Raw genomic sequence first — 17001 nt, 5'->3', positions numbered from 1 at the left:
TAAAATGAACTAGTTGAGGATTAGCATTCAAAAGAGGTGAGTGCAAGTACCGTGTACCTGTCTTGAAATTTTCTAATAATGCTTCACCTGCCAAGTGAATTATGTTGCATTTTCATGACAGGGCAGAAATGAGAAGCATGTGTGCATTCATTTGTTTATGTAATCCTCTTAGGACATTCAGTTATTCCCTGATGTCCTTTGTTATCAATTGATGGGAGCGATAAAAAAGAAAAACTGGAAAAGATTACTTTCCCACGGTTACACAGGGTGCTCTTTTTCAGGCTAAAAACAGATATAATTTTGCTAATTTAGTGAACAGATTCAGTATGCATTGCCTCATGTTTGGACAAGAGAAAGAGGAAAACATGTTTGACTTATCTGCTGCACAGACACCAGCTAGCTCCTTTTTTATTTAAGAGTCCTGAGTCTTTGTTCTATAGTTTTAGGAGATCCATTTTGAGGGTTTGCTAAGAATTAATGAAGCAGTAGTCGTAATGCTTCTGAATAGCAATACATATTCATTTTATGGTAATCCATTTCACATTTTAATATTTAGGTTTGCTCTTTATAAGTTGGTAACCTTTGGGGAAGGGTTAGATATAATTATTTAACATGTAAAATAAAGGAGGTCTTTTTTTATATTAATAACCTCAGATAAGCATATATATAAATTTACATTGTGATCAAAAAATAAGAAATCCAGATGTATATTTGGTCAAAATAAATACTGCTTCATTTCTGAGCACAGATTAAATTAATATTTGTTACTTTTTCTATAGTATTTTGCATTCAATGGAAAACTTTAGGGATTCTAGAGTTGTGCTAAGTCGCTTCAGTCATGTCCGACTCTGTGTGACCCCATAAACGGAAGCCCACCAGGCTTCCCCGTCCCTGGGATCCTCCAGGCAAGACCACTGGAGTGGGTTGCCATTTCCTTCTCCAATGCATGAAAGTGAAAAGTGAAAGGGAAGTCGCTCAGTCATGTCCGACTCTTAGCGACCCCATGGACTACAGCCTACCAGGCTCCTCTGTCCATGGGATTTTCCAGGCAAGAGTACTGGAGTGGGGTGCCATTGCCTTCTGCATCTAGAGTTGCAGGATTTCCAAAATTCAACCTGGATCATTGATTGTAGCATTAATTCACAGTGATGCTCTTTGCTGTGGCTCAGATGGTAAAGAATTCACCCGCAGTGCAGGAAACCCAGGTTCAGTCCCTGAGATGGAAAGATCCCTGGAAAAGGATATGGTAGCCCACTCCGGTATTCATGCCCAGAGAGTCCGGTGGACAGAAGAGCCTGGTGGGCTACAGTCCATGGGTCATAAAGAGTCGGACATGACTGAGTGACTAGTACACACACACAGTGCATAAGAGAAAAAATGCAGTGATGTATTTTGGGAAAACCAAATGACAAGATTACACCATTGAATAAAAAGGTGGCGTGTGCCCAAGACAAATGGATATGTCCGCTGTTAATCATCCTGAGACTAAGTAAGCCTGTGAGTAATTTCAGACAGACATTCTAGCCGTCTTCCTAGTAATTTTATAGCTCTACCTCTTACTAGTTGACTTGTGTCCGAATTTGGGTCCATATGAGGACAATTCTGTACCAAGTTCAGTTAAGATATACATTCATTCTAGTTCATTCATTTAATAAATAGTTATATAAATAATAAACAGTAATGTGCTGGGTAAACTGGTATTTGACACGGAGGCTGTCTGCCCCTATGGAGCTTGTAACGTGGTGAGAGCACTGATGTTTGTAGCATCTTGATTGTGTTGCCATTTGTTTAAGGCAACACAATCTATTTAGGCAACACAATTCTATTAAAAGAAACAGAAGGATTTCAGGACGTAAGAGACCATATTTGCCCATTCATTTCTTTGGGCTGTTTTGAGACTTAAATCAGATAATTTTTGTAAAGCAAAGCACTCCACATAGTGCCTGGCACCTAATACTAATAATGACAGAAACTTCTATAAGAGTGATATTATGTGCCGAATGCTGTATTCTGATCACTGTAAGTGTATTAGTTCATTTAATCAACATACTGTTGTTATCCCATTGTATAGAAGAGGAAACCAAGATGTAGAGAGGTGAGAGAGTTTGCTTAAGATGGCTTAGCTGTGAGCCTTGCATAAGTCAGAGTTGTCGTGTAGACTGACACTTTACCATGGAGACAGGTTGTTATTGTTATTGACATCGTGCTTCATGCTTTTCTTCTTCCTTCGCTAGGTGTCATAGAGACTTCAGATCGGCTGGACCGCGAGTCGACCTCTCGTTACTGGCTGACAGTCTACGCATCTGATCAGGGCGTGGTGCCCCTGTCCTCCTTTGTAGAGGTCTACATAGAGGTGGAGGATGTGAATGACAACGCTCCGCAGACGTCAGAGCCTGTTTATTATCCGGAAATAATGGAAAACTCTCCCAAGGATGTATCTGTGGTCCAGATCGAGGCATTTGATCCAGACTCTAGCTCTGATGACAAGCTGACATACAAAATCACAAGTGGAAATCCACAGGGATTTTTTTCAATTAATTCTAAAACAGGTATGTGTTAATACTATTATGTATGAAATATTCATGCTTGTATGCTCTTGATTTGGGGAAATTTAAGAATTAAATTTCTTTATTTGCCACTTTTCTTTCATTTTTGATAAATCATTTTCCCTTAGAATTATTCAAGACAAGCCTTTATTCTCTGATGAAAATTTAGCCCCATTTTTTTTTTCCTTTCAATTTGCTTTTATAAAACTACTTTGCTTCTTAGTAGAGTTTCATTTACAGGTGAAAAAGCAAATATTGTAGTTTTGTTAATAGCTCTTAAATTTAGTAATGTATTTTAAACTTAACTGCAGATTCTACTGCTGCTGCATTTTCCAAACTCTCCATTTTATGAAAACTATCAAAAGAGTTTATTTCACAGTTCACAGTACTTTTTTTTTTTTTTTAATGTTGTTTTGGAATTTTTCCATAGAGCAATGCTGTGTGTCTGCAGGCAGTAAAGGATCAGAATTCAGTAATTTTCAAATTGGGAGCAAAGTTTTGAACTCACACATCAAATTTTCCTTCTGACCATTTTTTTTTCTCTGAATGTCCAGCATTCTAAGAAGGTAATTCCTTGACTCCAAAGTCCTTATAAACTACGAATGTTTGAACTTTTACATTTGACAGTGCATCAACTTTTTCCTTAAGTCCTGGTTCTCTTTATCCTATTTCACATACACAGAGGTTCAGCAGAGCTATCCTTTGTGTAGTAAAAAGTTAGCTACCGTTTATGCATGGAAAGTTTGCAAGTGGAGTTTACAGGCTCTCTTGATCAGAGTTAAATAGGAACTGCCGCATGACGCCAAGAGAGCAGTTCCTTCATAGGAGATAAAACTTCTCTTGAAGGAGGTCGTGAGCCTTTGGACCTCGACTGTTCAGTGAGTCAGTACTTTCCATAGAATCTAGTTTCCATAATCTAGATTATGAAGAGGTAGATTTATAATTTACATACCTCTGTCAGGACTTTGCTTCTTGTGTCTTATTTGGGGGAACTGTCCTGTTCAGTTTTTGAGTTGTCTATTTGATATATCAAGGAAATAATATATAAAAACCAGAATTAAGAAGGCATTCTCAGCTTCCTTGCCAGTCTTTGTTATTCTTTTTTTTTTGTTCTGTTCTTATTTTATAATTTACTTTGTTGAACTTAAAAGGAAGCAGTTTTTAAGGGGGAGAGAAGCTTGAGTTCAATATCCATGTACTGAAATGCCTGTAAAAAGATGCTTGATAAGGGAGCATGTGTGTATGTAATATTTTGTGTCTTAAAATGTATGTTAAAAAATTAGTTTTCAAACCTCTTGTCACCATATTCCAACCTGTCCTATAGACTGTCTTTCTTGATGAGTACAAGTAAACAAGATTGATTTTTGATTATACTTTTGCCTTGAGATTAATATGCTCATGCTCTTTGGCCAAATTCCGATGTGTTCCTCTGATGGAGATTAAGAGTGAGGTTTGGATTGTTAGAAAACCAGTAGCTGATTAAGAATGATTAAGCCCTATAAGAATTTAATTATGTGGGAGAGAAACAGGACTTGAGGGTCTTTGCTTTTGGAAGTATTAGGAGTAGGATTCCAGGAGGGTTTCTTGAGCCCAAGAATAAGCGCTGGAACTAACAGATTGTACAAGAACACCCTGGTGGTTCAGACAGTAAAGAATCTACCTGTAGTGCAAGAGACCCAGGTTCAATCCCTGGGCTGGGAAGATCCCTGGAGAAGGGCATGGCAACCCACTCCAGTATTCTTGCCTGGAGAACCCCCATGGACAGAGGAACCTGGCAGGCTATAGTCCGTGGGGTCACAAAGAGTCGGACTCGACTGAGTGAGTAACAATTTCACTTTACTTTTTCAGAAAGATTGGAATCAGCAATACCTCTGGTTACTAAAGGCTTGTTTAAGCAGTGTCTTTTACACTGTTTCACTGCATTACTCATAAGTCAGTTCAGTCTCATTTTTGGGGAAATAAAAGGAAAGAACTAAGAGCTAAAAAATTTAGAATGCACTGTCAAATATAAAAGAAGAAAGATAAGATATTTATAAAAATTTCAGAGGATGATTTCACAGTCAAGAAACTATTTGCTTGAAACGGGGGTTGGTCACAGACCTTGAGAAGTCTAGAATCCACAGCCTCGAGGTGGTAATTCAGGAACATAACCACCCCTTTTAAACAGTTGCTTGATTGGTTAGATTTTAAAATGTTTTCACTTTTTTTTTATATCATCTCTCTTGTAGATTAGATTAAGTCCTCTGTGAAGAGACAGGCAAGCAGGCTGTACATATGCCCTTTGGATATCTGAGCAGACACCGTATGTCTGGACATAATGTGTATTTGAGGAGAAGAAGAAAGAAACTGAGAGAAATTATATAAGTTGGAGCTACTGTGGGGAGCCTTGAAACCTTGGTTATCTGTCTGCAGCCTCTGAAATGATGATGACGCTGCTGTTGTGTTATGTCTTGAAGAAACGGGATTAATGTGGCATCGCCACTCCCTTTAAGTCTGTCTGTTCTGACAACTCTTTGGAAGGGATGTCTGCTGAAACCTCAAAACCCTTCCTTATCTTTGGGGAGAAGAAATCCCATTTCAGAGTCCACAGCTAGCTCCCAGACCCTTGGACGGTATACAGATCCTGTTGATAAAACAGTGGGGAAAAATTCATGCAGATTCCCAAGAGGTTTTATTTATGTATGAGTTGATGGCAGATAACAGTGGAGAATAACTATAGTTAGCACTCAGGAATATTTGTTGTGAAGCGTGTAGTAAACTGTGTTTCATAAAAATGTCTGATCATTCTACAAGTCACCTAAGTCTCTAAACGTCTAGAAATAACCATATGTTAGCATGGGCACTGTAAAAGAATATAGTAAATATACAGCCTCACAAGGTCCGCCTCTGGATTCTTCTGTTTCCGCAACTCAGCAGATAATTTGGGCATGATCTTCAGGGTCCAAATGTAACGCCTCGTAGGATACATGTGCCTCGGAACTTTTAAAGCAGATTGACTTTCAGTAGGCTGGTCAGGATCACTGGGGGCCAGATGGTGATAGCTGGTGAAGACAGTCAGGTAGAAGAAAGTTCCTGTGATGCGCTGACCCATCACACCACCTGGGGTCCCAGAATCATGTTGCTTAATTATTAATGGCAGAGGGAGAAAATCACCGGGCTGGAAGGCATGAGATGTGGGCTGTAGTGAGGTTTACCTCTGAGATCTTGGACAAAACTGGCTGCCAGGTCCTTAGGTTTATGATTAGTGATGAGCATCTTTGCAGCTGGGAGAGATGCCACGGCCTCGCCCGTGTGCATGTGTAAGTTACCTCTGCTCTGTTAACACTGCGTGAGATAAGCAGGGTCTCAGTAGATTGATAAATGCATGCCTGTCCTTTGGATGAGCAGATCTGATGGAGTAAAATGGGTCTACTTGCTTCTGAGTGGTGAAGAGAAATTTAGAAACCTGGTGATGATCACAACATCCAGCAGACTGAAGGAAATCTGAATTCATTGCCATTCAAATCATTTTTTACACATCAGATGTTTACTGAGCCGCTGCTGTCTATTCAGCATGTTAAGAGATGCTCTGAGAGTTGGTAGTCTGCGTGTGTGAAATAGCAGAGAGAGACAGGTGAATGTGAGATGTGTGCCCGGGTGCTAATAAACGCCTCTGGAGGAAGTGGGAAAGTGATGATGACGGATGTGGTGGTGCAGTAAGGAGGATGAGGCCCCTTGGGAAAGTTAGTGTGCCGATACAGCAAGTAGTCAAGTGGATGGAGGGAGAAGGGGTTCGGGGGTGTTCTTCATGTTGGGACAGTTGGAAGGAGTGGTGAGGCCAAGAAATCCGGTTCGATGAGTGTATGAGAGAATGGCTGTGCTTGGTGGAAAGGTAAATACCAGAAGAAGGGTTCAAGGATAATATTTATGTTATTTTTATAAATAATGACCTATTTTGGAGAGTCTCTGTGCAATCCCTTGGAATGTTGTGTATAAACTTAAATCAGATGACCTCACTAAGTCCTCCTGGAGAGGAGGAAACATCCCCCTAGAACCTTTCTCTCTCCTATTGTCATAGTGGGATGCCTATGTTTTTTAAAATGGAACTAAAAAACCTTGTCTAGGACTGGGTTTGATCAGCTGAATTGGAGGTTCTCAGTGACAAGTTTGGATGAACATTTTAAAATGTATTTTGTGCCTGAAACTGCCTTTCTGCATCTCAGATGGTTCCAGTTATGTTGTTTATAGCTGGGGTGGCAGGGTGTTTCCTTTTAACAGAAGGTACAAGCAAAAGTGACTTGATCTAGTTTTCTTTTCTAATACACACTTTTGTTAACACCAGAAGTTCTTATAACATTTTTTGTTTGATTATGCTCAGTATCAGGGTAAATCTGCTTCTTTTAACAAAAATCATGCAGTTGCTTGATGTGGGAGAGAGGCAAGAGCAGAGAGTGTTAGATCGTCTGAGCCCTGGCAGCCTGGCTCCTGCACACACATGCGTCACAGCTTCCTTTGCAGAATGTCAAGGACAGAGACGAAGGGGGCCCGAACAATGGGGACCAGTGTGCACTCCCAGGCTCCGCTCTGTGGGGAACCTCAGCAAACTGGAGCCGCCCCAGCAAAGTGTCTTTCTAGTCAGTGCTATCAACTTGAACTTTTGAGGTCTGATAGGTTCGAACGGTGGAGCCTGATGGGCTGCTGTCTATGGGGTTGCACAGAGTCGGACACGACTGAAGCGACTTAGCAGCAGCAGCAGGAGCAGGTAGCTTACAGTTGGCATGTAATTTCCAAGTGTTCATTTGGGGCCTGTGCGTGCTTTAGAAACGACTACGCTTTTATTCCCTTATCTCTGTTGGTATTTTACAAGTTTTGGACACAAAGCAAGTATTGCTCTTTACTTTTAAAAAAGTTGTATTGGAGTGTTGTTGACGTACAATCAATTGCACATAGTTAAAGCCTGCGATTGGATGAGTTTTGACATAGCTTCGCAGCTGTGAAACCATCACCACAGTCAGGCAGCAAACCTACCCATCTCTCTCCCTGAGTTCCCCAAGCCTCTCCCTTCTATTGCTGCCTCCTCCCGCCCCCAGGCAGCCACTGATCTGCCTTCAATCACTGTATATTAGTTTGCCTTCCCTAAAATTTTCTATAAATAGACTCATAGAGTATATACTTTTTTTTTTGGTAAAGGTTCTTACACTCAACATAACTTTCTTTTGGGAGTCACGGATGTTGTAGTGAGAACTGGGGCCCACTGAAATAGTTCATACCAGGCAGTTCTAAACCTGCTTGAGCTCCAGCATCTTGCCCTTTCCCCGGAAACAGCAGGGAAGGTTGCGACCCATTCTTTCTCCTGCTCCTCCTGCCTCCTGACTGACCCCGATGCAGACCCGCTTGGCTGCAGTGAATAATAAACTGTCTTTTCAGTGACAGTGGTCTTCTGATCTGGTGGCCTCACCATTCTTGAATGATAAGAAAGCCTACATTTTCAAGCACTTTGAGGCAACTACTGTTTGTATTTCTTTTACTAATGTACAAACAAGCGTGCGTTATTTTTTTTTTCTCGTCTTTTTCACAGGGGTGGTAGCATACTGAACATGGTGATAAATATCTCGGGTTTTTCCCTTATTAGCATTAGAGGCTGCACCTTAGGAAAATTACTTTATTGTAGTCATTGATGGGCTTGCCACGTTATTATAAGAATACAGGTACATATCCATGTACCTTTCATACCCATTTCACTGATCCACTTACTTTACACTATCTAGTAAATGTTTATGGGTTGTTGTTGTTGTTTTTTGTATCTTCCCATTCATTGGGGTACATCTTCCTATTTGGGAACAAACACTGGAAAAGAAATTTTTTATGGTTAAAAATAAATTCATCAGAAATTAAGTATTAATTAAGTATGTATTAAGTAGAGCTCTCCTTTTTGAATATAGAGTGTGTTTGTGGATGTGATTTCTGTGTGTCTGCAAGAACATCTTCAAAGGGTTTAGGCTCTTTGACAACTATTGGATCTGTTTCCATCTGTTTAAAATTTTAAACGGTTTAAAAATTTCTTGAGGCTGTTTCAGCTTACTGTTTTCCTAGCTGTTCCTTTATCAATTCTGGTAGAGTTAAGATTTCATGTGTTTTGGAGCCTGATCTCTACTCTAAATCTCTTATTATTAGATCTGGAGCACATGGCACCATTGGAATCACAGAAGCCACAGATTCCCTCTCTTTGGGCTGATTTCTGTGAGACCGTCACATGCTTGTTACCTTTGAGACTTGACCTTGAAGGAGACGGCCCAAGAGAAGCCAGCAGCCCTTGGCCTTCCTTCTTTTGCTGCTCTTCTGTGCTGTGTTCTGATCTTTCTTGTCCCACTCTTCCACTCCTGACCTCACTTTTAGATCAGGCTGAAATAAAACTTTCTCCAGAAGCCAGAAGGGCAGTGACAAGTGTAGCTTATTAAGCATGTGGCACTTTATATATTACAGCAGCCTCACGGAGTTGATCTTTACAAGAAACCCTGTGAGATGGGCAGAGACTGCAAATGCCAGCAGTCTGCTGTCTTCTCCATTTTATGACTTCAGCGGAGAAGGAAATGGCAACCCAGCCCAGTATTCCTGCCTGTGAAATCCCACGGACAGAGGAGCCTGGTGGGCTACTGTCCATGGAGTCACAAGAGTCAGACACGACTGAGCAACTAAACCATCAGTACATCAGGCTTCAGGGAGAGGTAGAGGCTACCTGAGGTCAGAGCCAGGAAGACATGAGTTTCATAACCGCTGCTTCGGGATGCAGGATCCCATGTTCACTTGATGGGCTTTCGGGTTTGGGATGTACATGCAGTTTTGGATCTGTTTTTTCTGTACCTTCTTTGTTTTTTGCTGAATTAGATGATGGTTGCTTTTTAGGCGCATCTTATTTCTAGTAATATTTTCAGACCGAAAAGCACAAAGCTTGTAAATAACACTAAGTGTTTAAACTTGTTTTATTAACCGCGTACGGCAAGGATCATTAAACCTTTGCCGGGAAGGGCCAAGTCTGAAATAATATCAGCTTTGCACGCCACACAGTCTCTGTCACAGCCACTCAGCTCTGTCACTGCGGAGTGAAAACCGCCCTCGACAGCAGGGGAATTAATGAGAATGGCTGTGTGTGCCAATGAAATTTTATTTATGAGCATCGAAATTTGAATTTCATGTACTTTTCCTGTGTCACAATATATCCTTTTGTTTATTTCTGATTAAAGATGTAAAAGCCATTCTTAGTTTGTAAGCTATACAAAATCAGTTTGGCAGTAGTTTTCTGACCCTTTATATGTTGATGTATTTACTAGATGGGCTGGTGGTACTGCTGATTTATTTCTGAGAGGGTAGAATACTTGATATTCCTGCAGTAAGAATTAAATTTATTTTCCATTACTCCAAGCAGTGAATACTTTAAAAAAGATGAGATCTGTATTTTGCTTCTCCAGGTTATTAAAATTCTTCTTTAAAGAATAGGAGTAGAATATTAGTTACCAAAGTTGAAATCTCAGAAGACATTTATCAAGTTGATGATAGACTATTATTCAGATCTCTTCTACTTTGAGAAATAACTATTTCTTGTTAGAAGATAAAATATTTTCAAGTTTTGAGATTTTTCACACTTCTTTGTGCTATTATATTCTGTTAAAAAATATTTCAGAGCTTGAAATTCCAGCTCTCACAGTTGATTTTATGTATATTTATCAAATCTTTACCATTTTCTCCATTTTTGTTTATTCCTTATTCTGCATTGAGATGTTCATGCTCAAATTAACCAAGTTACAGCTTCATATGCTTTGTAGAGGACAACTTTATACCGGGACCTTTTATTCATTGATTTACATGCTGAATAGAATAATGTAGGGTTATTTTATGTTCAATGTAAGAAATGTTCTTTAATTGCAGATAGAATAATGTATATATGTGTATATATGTATACATGTATATACATAAAATATATACACATGTACATATATATATATAGTAGTCCCTAAAGCATGAGAAAGTCATAAAATGCTATAATAGTGAATAGGTATGCTGGGTAACCATCCATGTTCTAGTCGAGTGTCATATTACAACTGATTTTTCTCAATCAGAGTAAATGGCATTTTATTGTGGCTGAACAAAGAGCAATAGGAAACAGCTATAGCTGCAAACAACTTCCGAGGGTTTCCGGTAACATTTGATAGCAGCACAGGAAGGAAATGAAGGGCCAGTCATTTTACAATGGGAGGAATTCATTAAAAAAAAAAAAGTTTACTTATTTGTGGTCTTTTCCCAAATATTTGCAAATATTAAGGAAGACTCTATAGATTTTACCTGTTCTTCCTGCTCATTTTTTATTTTACCATGAAGTATGTTATCCTTAAAGTCTAATAAAAATCAGATTTTGTGCACTGCTTTTTCTGCACACGTTGGAATAGATAAGCTTTTCCCCCCAAAATCTGTTAATCTTGAATCCTTAAGATAAATTCTTTCAAGGAGTATTCTGTACTTTTCTATGTTGCTGGATATCATTTGCTAAAATTATTTTAAGTACCAGTATTTTAAGATTTTGCATTTAAGTGCCTAAGTGAGATTAGCCTCTTTTACATCAACATGATGTTAACTTTATAAGATGGGTTGGGTTTCTTCCCTTCACTATCAGTGCTGTATCTGACATTTGTGGGAATGTTGAAGGCAATTCCCAGTAAATTGCATTTGGCTTTTGATCTTATGTTTATCTCATGTCTCAGCACCATCCATTTTTTCAGTGAGAAACAGCTAGTCAAGATAGAATTAAAGCCAGAAGAGAAGTCTGGAGATTTCAAGGTGCAAATTCTTGCTCAGCCCCTGCTTATGTGACTTTAGGCTGGTCATTTGATTTCATTCTTTGAGGGTTTTCCACGGGACTGTGAAAGTTTGAACTAAATGAGTTCCGAGCGCCCCTCCAGCCTTGACAGCCTATGAATAGAGTTCCATTTTTGGCTCCAAGCCTAATCCCGCTGGCACCAGGACTGCAGAGACAAACAATAGCTGCTCAGATGGCGGCAGCTGCCAAGAGAGCTCCAGACAGGCTGTGGTTACATGCAGCCTTAGAACACCACCTAAATAAAGACAGTGCCGTGCTGCAGAGGATTGCTGGGCCCAAGGGCCAAAGCTCCAAGGGGACGGATGCTGAGTGGTAACTGTAGAAAAACTGGAAGTTCGCTCTTGGCCTGTCAGGCAGTCTGTATTTTTAGATGCGAACTCCGGTAGCAATGCCCACCTCCTTGCCTGCCTTTGCGGGTGCTCGTCTCATCTTGCTTGTTTTGTGGTCATTCAGTCCTGGCTAAGGTCCTGGAGGGTCAAGGTGAGAACCAAGCATGATAGGGAGGATGTGGTTACTGCTTAATACTTATTCTCCAGTTGACTTGTCTAAAAATTAGCAAAATTTCATACGATTTCCATTTCACCTGTTAGAAGAGGAGTCTTAGAAATTTGAATAGGAAAACACTGTCCTTGGTCTGGTTTCTGTCCTCCCCCTTCCTGTGGTGTCCTCTGTCTACCCACTCTCCAGACCTCAGGACTTTTAGCTGGGCTCTTTGTAAATTGCAGTTAGCAGTCTTGTTTTGAGAACACTGTCACTTTATTAAAGCTGGTTGGGCACAAAGATCTGTAGACTAGATAGTACCTTGGGACAGTATTTGTCACGTGCTCCACATGGAATTCTACAGTTAATGGCTCTTGCTTTCCTCTCTCACTGTCCTTTGCTTCCTTTAATACTTTATTTTAAAAATTGGAATGGTGGTGGCGTTCAGTCACTCAGTCGTGTCTGACTCTTTGGGACCCCATGGACTGTACCACACCAGGTTTCCCTGTCCTTCACTATCTCCAGAGCTTTCTCAAACTCATGTCCATTGAGTTGGTGATGCCATCCAACCATCTCATCCTCTGTCACCCCTTCTCTTCTTGTCCTCTATCTTTCCCAGCATCAGGGTCTTTTCCAAAAATTAGAGTAAAAAATGAGAGTAACTGACAGTTATTACTAATAATTACCGATGTATTGCCTCCTTTATTTTCCATACATTTGATTAGTTCCTGTAGTTTTGTGATAGCTTAACAACTCAGAGCAGGCACCATGGAAACTAAAAAAAAAAAATTCGAACAGTATCAGCATCTCAAAATCTTGGAAAGTTTTGGTATTTTCACTGTTTAGAGTTAAGACAGCTGCTTGCAGAATTTGGGTCTTGATATAACAATATGTTTGCTATTGAAATACTGCTTCAAATTTTAACCACAGAAGAAGATTCTGACTATTGTGGATGTTAAAATTGGGTTTTGACATGTATAATTCGAAATTGGAGACTCTCCAAAGGAATAGAGATGAGTTAAATCATTTAAATTAATTTGAAAAGTCAGTGTCTCATTCACACCAGCCACATTTCCAGTGCTCGGTGACCACATATGCTGGAGGGGCAGCGTATCACGCGGTGCGCAAGGTGGGACTTGTCCATCATCTCCAGGAGTTCTGTGACCACAGCGCCTTTCCAGAATGTATGTTGCTGTAGTTCATGCGTTTCTGTAAAACAAGCAAAAGGATGAAGACTGGCCGCAGGAGTAATCAGAATAGTGGGAAATGTTAATTAGGTGAGCAGGCTTTTGTTCTCTTCCTTGATCTTTCTCCTTCCTCTGCTTATTTTCAAGTAGAATAACTGGAAAATGACTCAAAGTAAGTTTTCTGCCATGCAAGGTGAACGCATGACCACACAGCGTTTTTGTTTTTGTTTTGTTTTTTTTCAGAGTCAGGACTTTTTCTTTCATAGTTTAGGTTCTTTAAAAACTCCTTCTGCAGATCACAAGTTATTTTCTCTCTCCAGGCAGTTGGACCTTAATCCTATTCAGAAATTCTGTTTTTTCGTTTGCTTTTTGTTCTCCAGCTGCCATCTCATTGCATCCATGGTGCTGATACTTCAAACCCTTCCTTCCAGAACCTAAGCCTTCCATCGTCCCTCCTTGGCTTCTTCCATTCTTAATGTGGCTCCAGGCTCTGATGCTCGGTGTTCACTCAACTCCCATCTCGCCCCTTTGCTCGATGATGTTGAGTAAGCACCTTAATTTCTGAGCCTGTAAAAATGTTTATTTATTATGGTACAGGTATCGCCATATGTATACATATGGATTGAGTCAGATAATACATTTAAAGGTCATAGCACAATACTTGGGGATTTATTGAGCCAGAAAACAATTAGAGATGAATTGATTTGATGCATTAGTTAGCTTTTGTTTTGCAGCAAGGGATTCCCTGATAGCTCAAATGGTAAAAGGAATGTGCCTGCAATGCAGGAGACCTGGGTTCGATCCCTGGGTTGGGAAGATCTCCTGGAGGAGGCATGGCAACCCACTCCAGTATTCTTTCCTGGAGAATCCCATGGACAGAGGAGCCTGGCGGGCTACAAGTCCATGGGGTTGCAAAGAGCCAGACCTAACTTCTCAAATAAACAACAATAAACTGTATTTGCTGTCTCAGTCCGTTTCTGTTTATAATGGCATTGGTCTACAAATGGGACGTTTTGTAGGGCAAGGAAATTGTTGTCTTTTCATTTCTATTTTTAACTTGACAGAGTTGAGGAGAAAAGGAAGAGAAAGATACAAGATTCCAAGAGGCAGCACTCGCATGTGCTTTTTTTCTGCCTTCTCCCACTCTATTTTATTCTCTAAGGTACTTTTTTGGACCTGTTAAATGACGAATAATTAACTGTTGCTGGTTTTTTTTCCCTTAAACTTCACGTAAGTGACAGTTGAGAATTTTCAGAGAGTTGAAATACCAAAGTGCAGGAAATTATACAGTGTGATGTGATGGGGAAGGGAGAATTAGACCCCATTCCTCTCATCTGGGCTTCAGGAAAACTAAATTCTAATCCTGGCTTTGATGCTGATTTACTGGTGAATTGGAAGAATTTAATTTGTCTCCGGCTCAGGTAGCTGAGTTTGATCATCTTAAAGGCTTCTCTCTATTTCTGAAATAGTGCACTATTTCATGAAGTATAGCTGCTTCTGGGATTTAGTGGTAAAAATAACAGATGAGCACCGGTGTTTAAAGAGAAAGAAATGGATACATTTATTAGATATTTCATCCCGACAGGGTTAATAGCATGCATGTAGAAAAGGTATGCCCTGGATTCGTTTTTGAAAATAGATGTTTGTCAGGCAGGCAAGGCGGAGGATTAGCCGGCTTGAGATGTGAAAGAGTTCCAGAGGTGAAAATGGAAGTGAACTGCGTCATGAATTCCAAAGCTAAATGGCTCCTTGGCTAGCATTTCCTTGGTGTTCTGCTTCCGGTGTGGTTGCCTGCCATGAGGTCAAGCGCCCCTCCAGAGAGCATCCACGGTCTTCCTCGATGTTCCTGCTTCATTATAGTGTTTCGTTTTCTCTCTAGAGTTCATTCTGTGTGGAAAGTCCACAGGAGGCACTCATGTTCTCCGAGGGGCAGCTGCACCTCACAGCACCCCGTGGTCAGGCTAGCCCTGCCCCTCCCTGTTGTGGTGTTAGGGACCAGGGAACTGTGGCCCTCGGGGTGGGCATCCTTTTGTACAGGTGTGCGAACGTAGGCAGGAAGCGCTGAAACACCTTACGTGTGGTTGGCTCGCAGCTCCTGTACTGGTTAGTCCACATCTGGATCTTCATCTTCCTTCCTTCGTGGTTATAATCACTCTGCTAGCCTGCCGGACCGTCCCCTCCTCGTTAGAGAAATCCCTTTCCTGGTCTTCCTGCCTCCCTGGCTCTCGCTTGGTCTTCTTTTCCAAGCTTCCCTGAAGTTCCTTGGCAGAGGGACTTCCTCCTTTGCTTCTGAGGCTTCTTCATGGCGTTCTGGACACTTCAATAAGGTTGGCCAACCCTCCTCTTTATTTTTTTGGTAGGAGAAGGAAATGGCAACCCACTCCTGTATCCTTGCCTGGAGAATCCCATGGACAGAGGAGCCTCTGGTGGGCTATGGTCCATAGGGTCACAGAGAGTCGGACACGACTGAAGAAACGGAGCACACACGCACGCCCTGTTCACCATTCTTCACTCTCCTGTCTGTACTTGGGGAGTAATTAAGTCTGCCTGGCCTCTGGCAACTTCTCTGCACTTCACATCTGTGCCTCTAATTGTCTTCTGCTGGACACCAGCATCACCTAGACCACCGGCCTCAAGGCCTGACGCCTCTTACCTGTAAACACATGTTAAATGGTCCTGTCTTATATAAGCTATAAATTTATATTATTTCCAAGTTTAGTGTAGGTTATTATATGCCTCTTACTCCAATACATATGTTAAAAATCTACTCTTAACGGTTTTAAGAAATTCGTATGTTCACACATTTAAGTGTGTTTTTAAGGTAGTAGAGATACAGCAATATAAGCAAGGTACACAGGAAGGGCAGAGTCCTGTGGGCTTTGAAGGATACAAAAAAGACTGAAATGAGTGACTGGAGTGCCCGTGTGGTGATGTTGTGACAGAGCAAATGAGAGAGCCTGGAAGACCCAGGAGCAGAACCCCAGGCTAGGCTTGTCACAGGAGACCTCAGAAGTGAGGTTTAAACTGAGAGGCTGAGGAATGGGTAGGAGCAGCTGGGATGATTAAATAAAGGAACGGTAGAATTCATTGCATTTAAATGGAATTAATATTGCATTTGAATTAAGGGAGAATTAATTTTAAGTATATAGATCAATGCAAAGAAAGAGAGGAAAACAACAGAATGGGAAAGACTAGGGATCTCTTCAAGAAAATCAGAGATACCAAAGGAACATTTCATGCAAAGATGAGCTCGATAAAGGACAGAAATGGTATGGACCTAACAGAAGCAGAAGATATTAAGAAGAGATGGCAAGAATACACAGAAGAACTGTACAAAAAAGATTTCACGACCCAGATAATCACGATGTGATCACTGACCTAGAGCCAGACATCCTGGAATGTGAAGTCAAGTGGGCCTTAGAAAGCATCACTATGAACAAAGCTAGTGGAGGTGATGGAATTCCAGTTGAGCTATTCCAAATCCTGAAAGATGATGCTGTGAAAGTGCCACACTCAGTATGCCAGCAAATTCGGAAAACTCAGCAGTGGCCACAGGACTGGAAAAGGTCAGGTTTCATTCCAATCCCAAAGAAAGGCAATGCCAAAGAATGCTCAAACTGCCGCACTTGCACTCATCTCACACGCTAGTAAAGTAATGCTCAAAATTCTCCAAGCCAGGCTTCTGCAATACGTGAACCATGAACTTCCTGATGTTCAAGCTGGTTTTAGAAAAGGCAGAGGAACCAGAGATCAAATTGCCAACATCTGCTGGATCATGGAAAAAGCAAGAGAGTTCCAGAAAAACATCTATTTCTGCTTTATTGACTATGCCAAAGCCTTTGACTGTGTGGATCACAAGAAACTGTGGAAAATTCTGAAAGAGATGGGAATACCAGACCACCTGATATGCCTCTTGAGAAATTTGTATGCAGGTCAGGAA

At 40.8% G+C, this 17001-nt stretch overlaps 1 protein-coding gene across 1 annotated transcript in view; it reads left to right on the top strand.

The window, feature by feature from the left end:
• Positions 1 to 17001, top strand: part of FAT1 (FAT atypical cadherin 1) — a 126530-nt gene that overhangs the window by 59690 nt on the left and 49839 nt on the right. The window contains exon 3 of the mRNA XM_010835822.1: positions 2235 to 2549. Coding sequence (XP_010834124.1) covers positions 2235 to 2549 — 315 coding nt within the window. The remainder of the gene's footprint in view (positions 1 to 2234; positions 2550 to 17001) is intronic.

The sequence above is a fragment of the Bison bison genome, unplaced genomic scaffold (assembly GCF_000754665.1).
Source record: "Bison bison bison isolate TAMUID 2011002044 unplaced genomic scaffold, Bison_UMD1.0 scf7180017864050, whole genome shotgun sequence".
In the NCBI taxonomy this organism is placed as follows: Eukaryota; Metazoa; Chordata; class Mammalia; order Artiodactyla; family Bovidae; genus Bison; species Bison bison.
The sequence above is the reverse complement of the archived record's forward strand: the minus strand, read 5'-3'. Positions and strand labels throughout refer to the sequence as shown.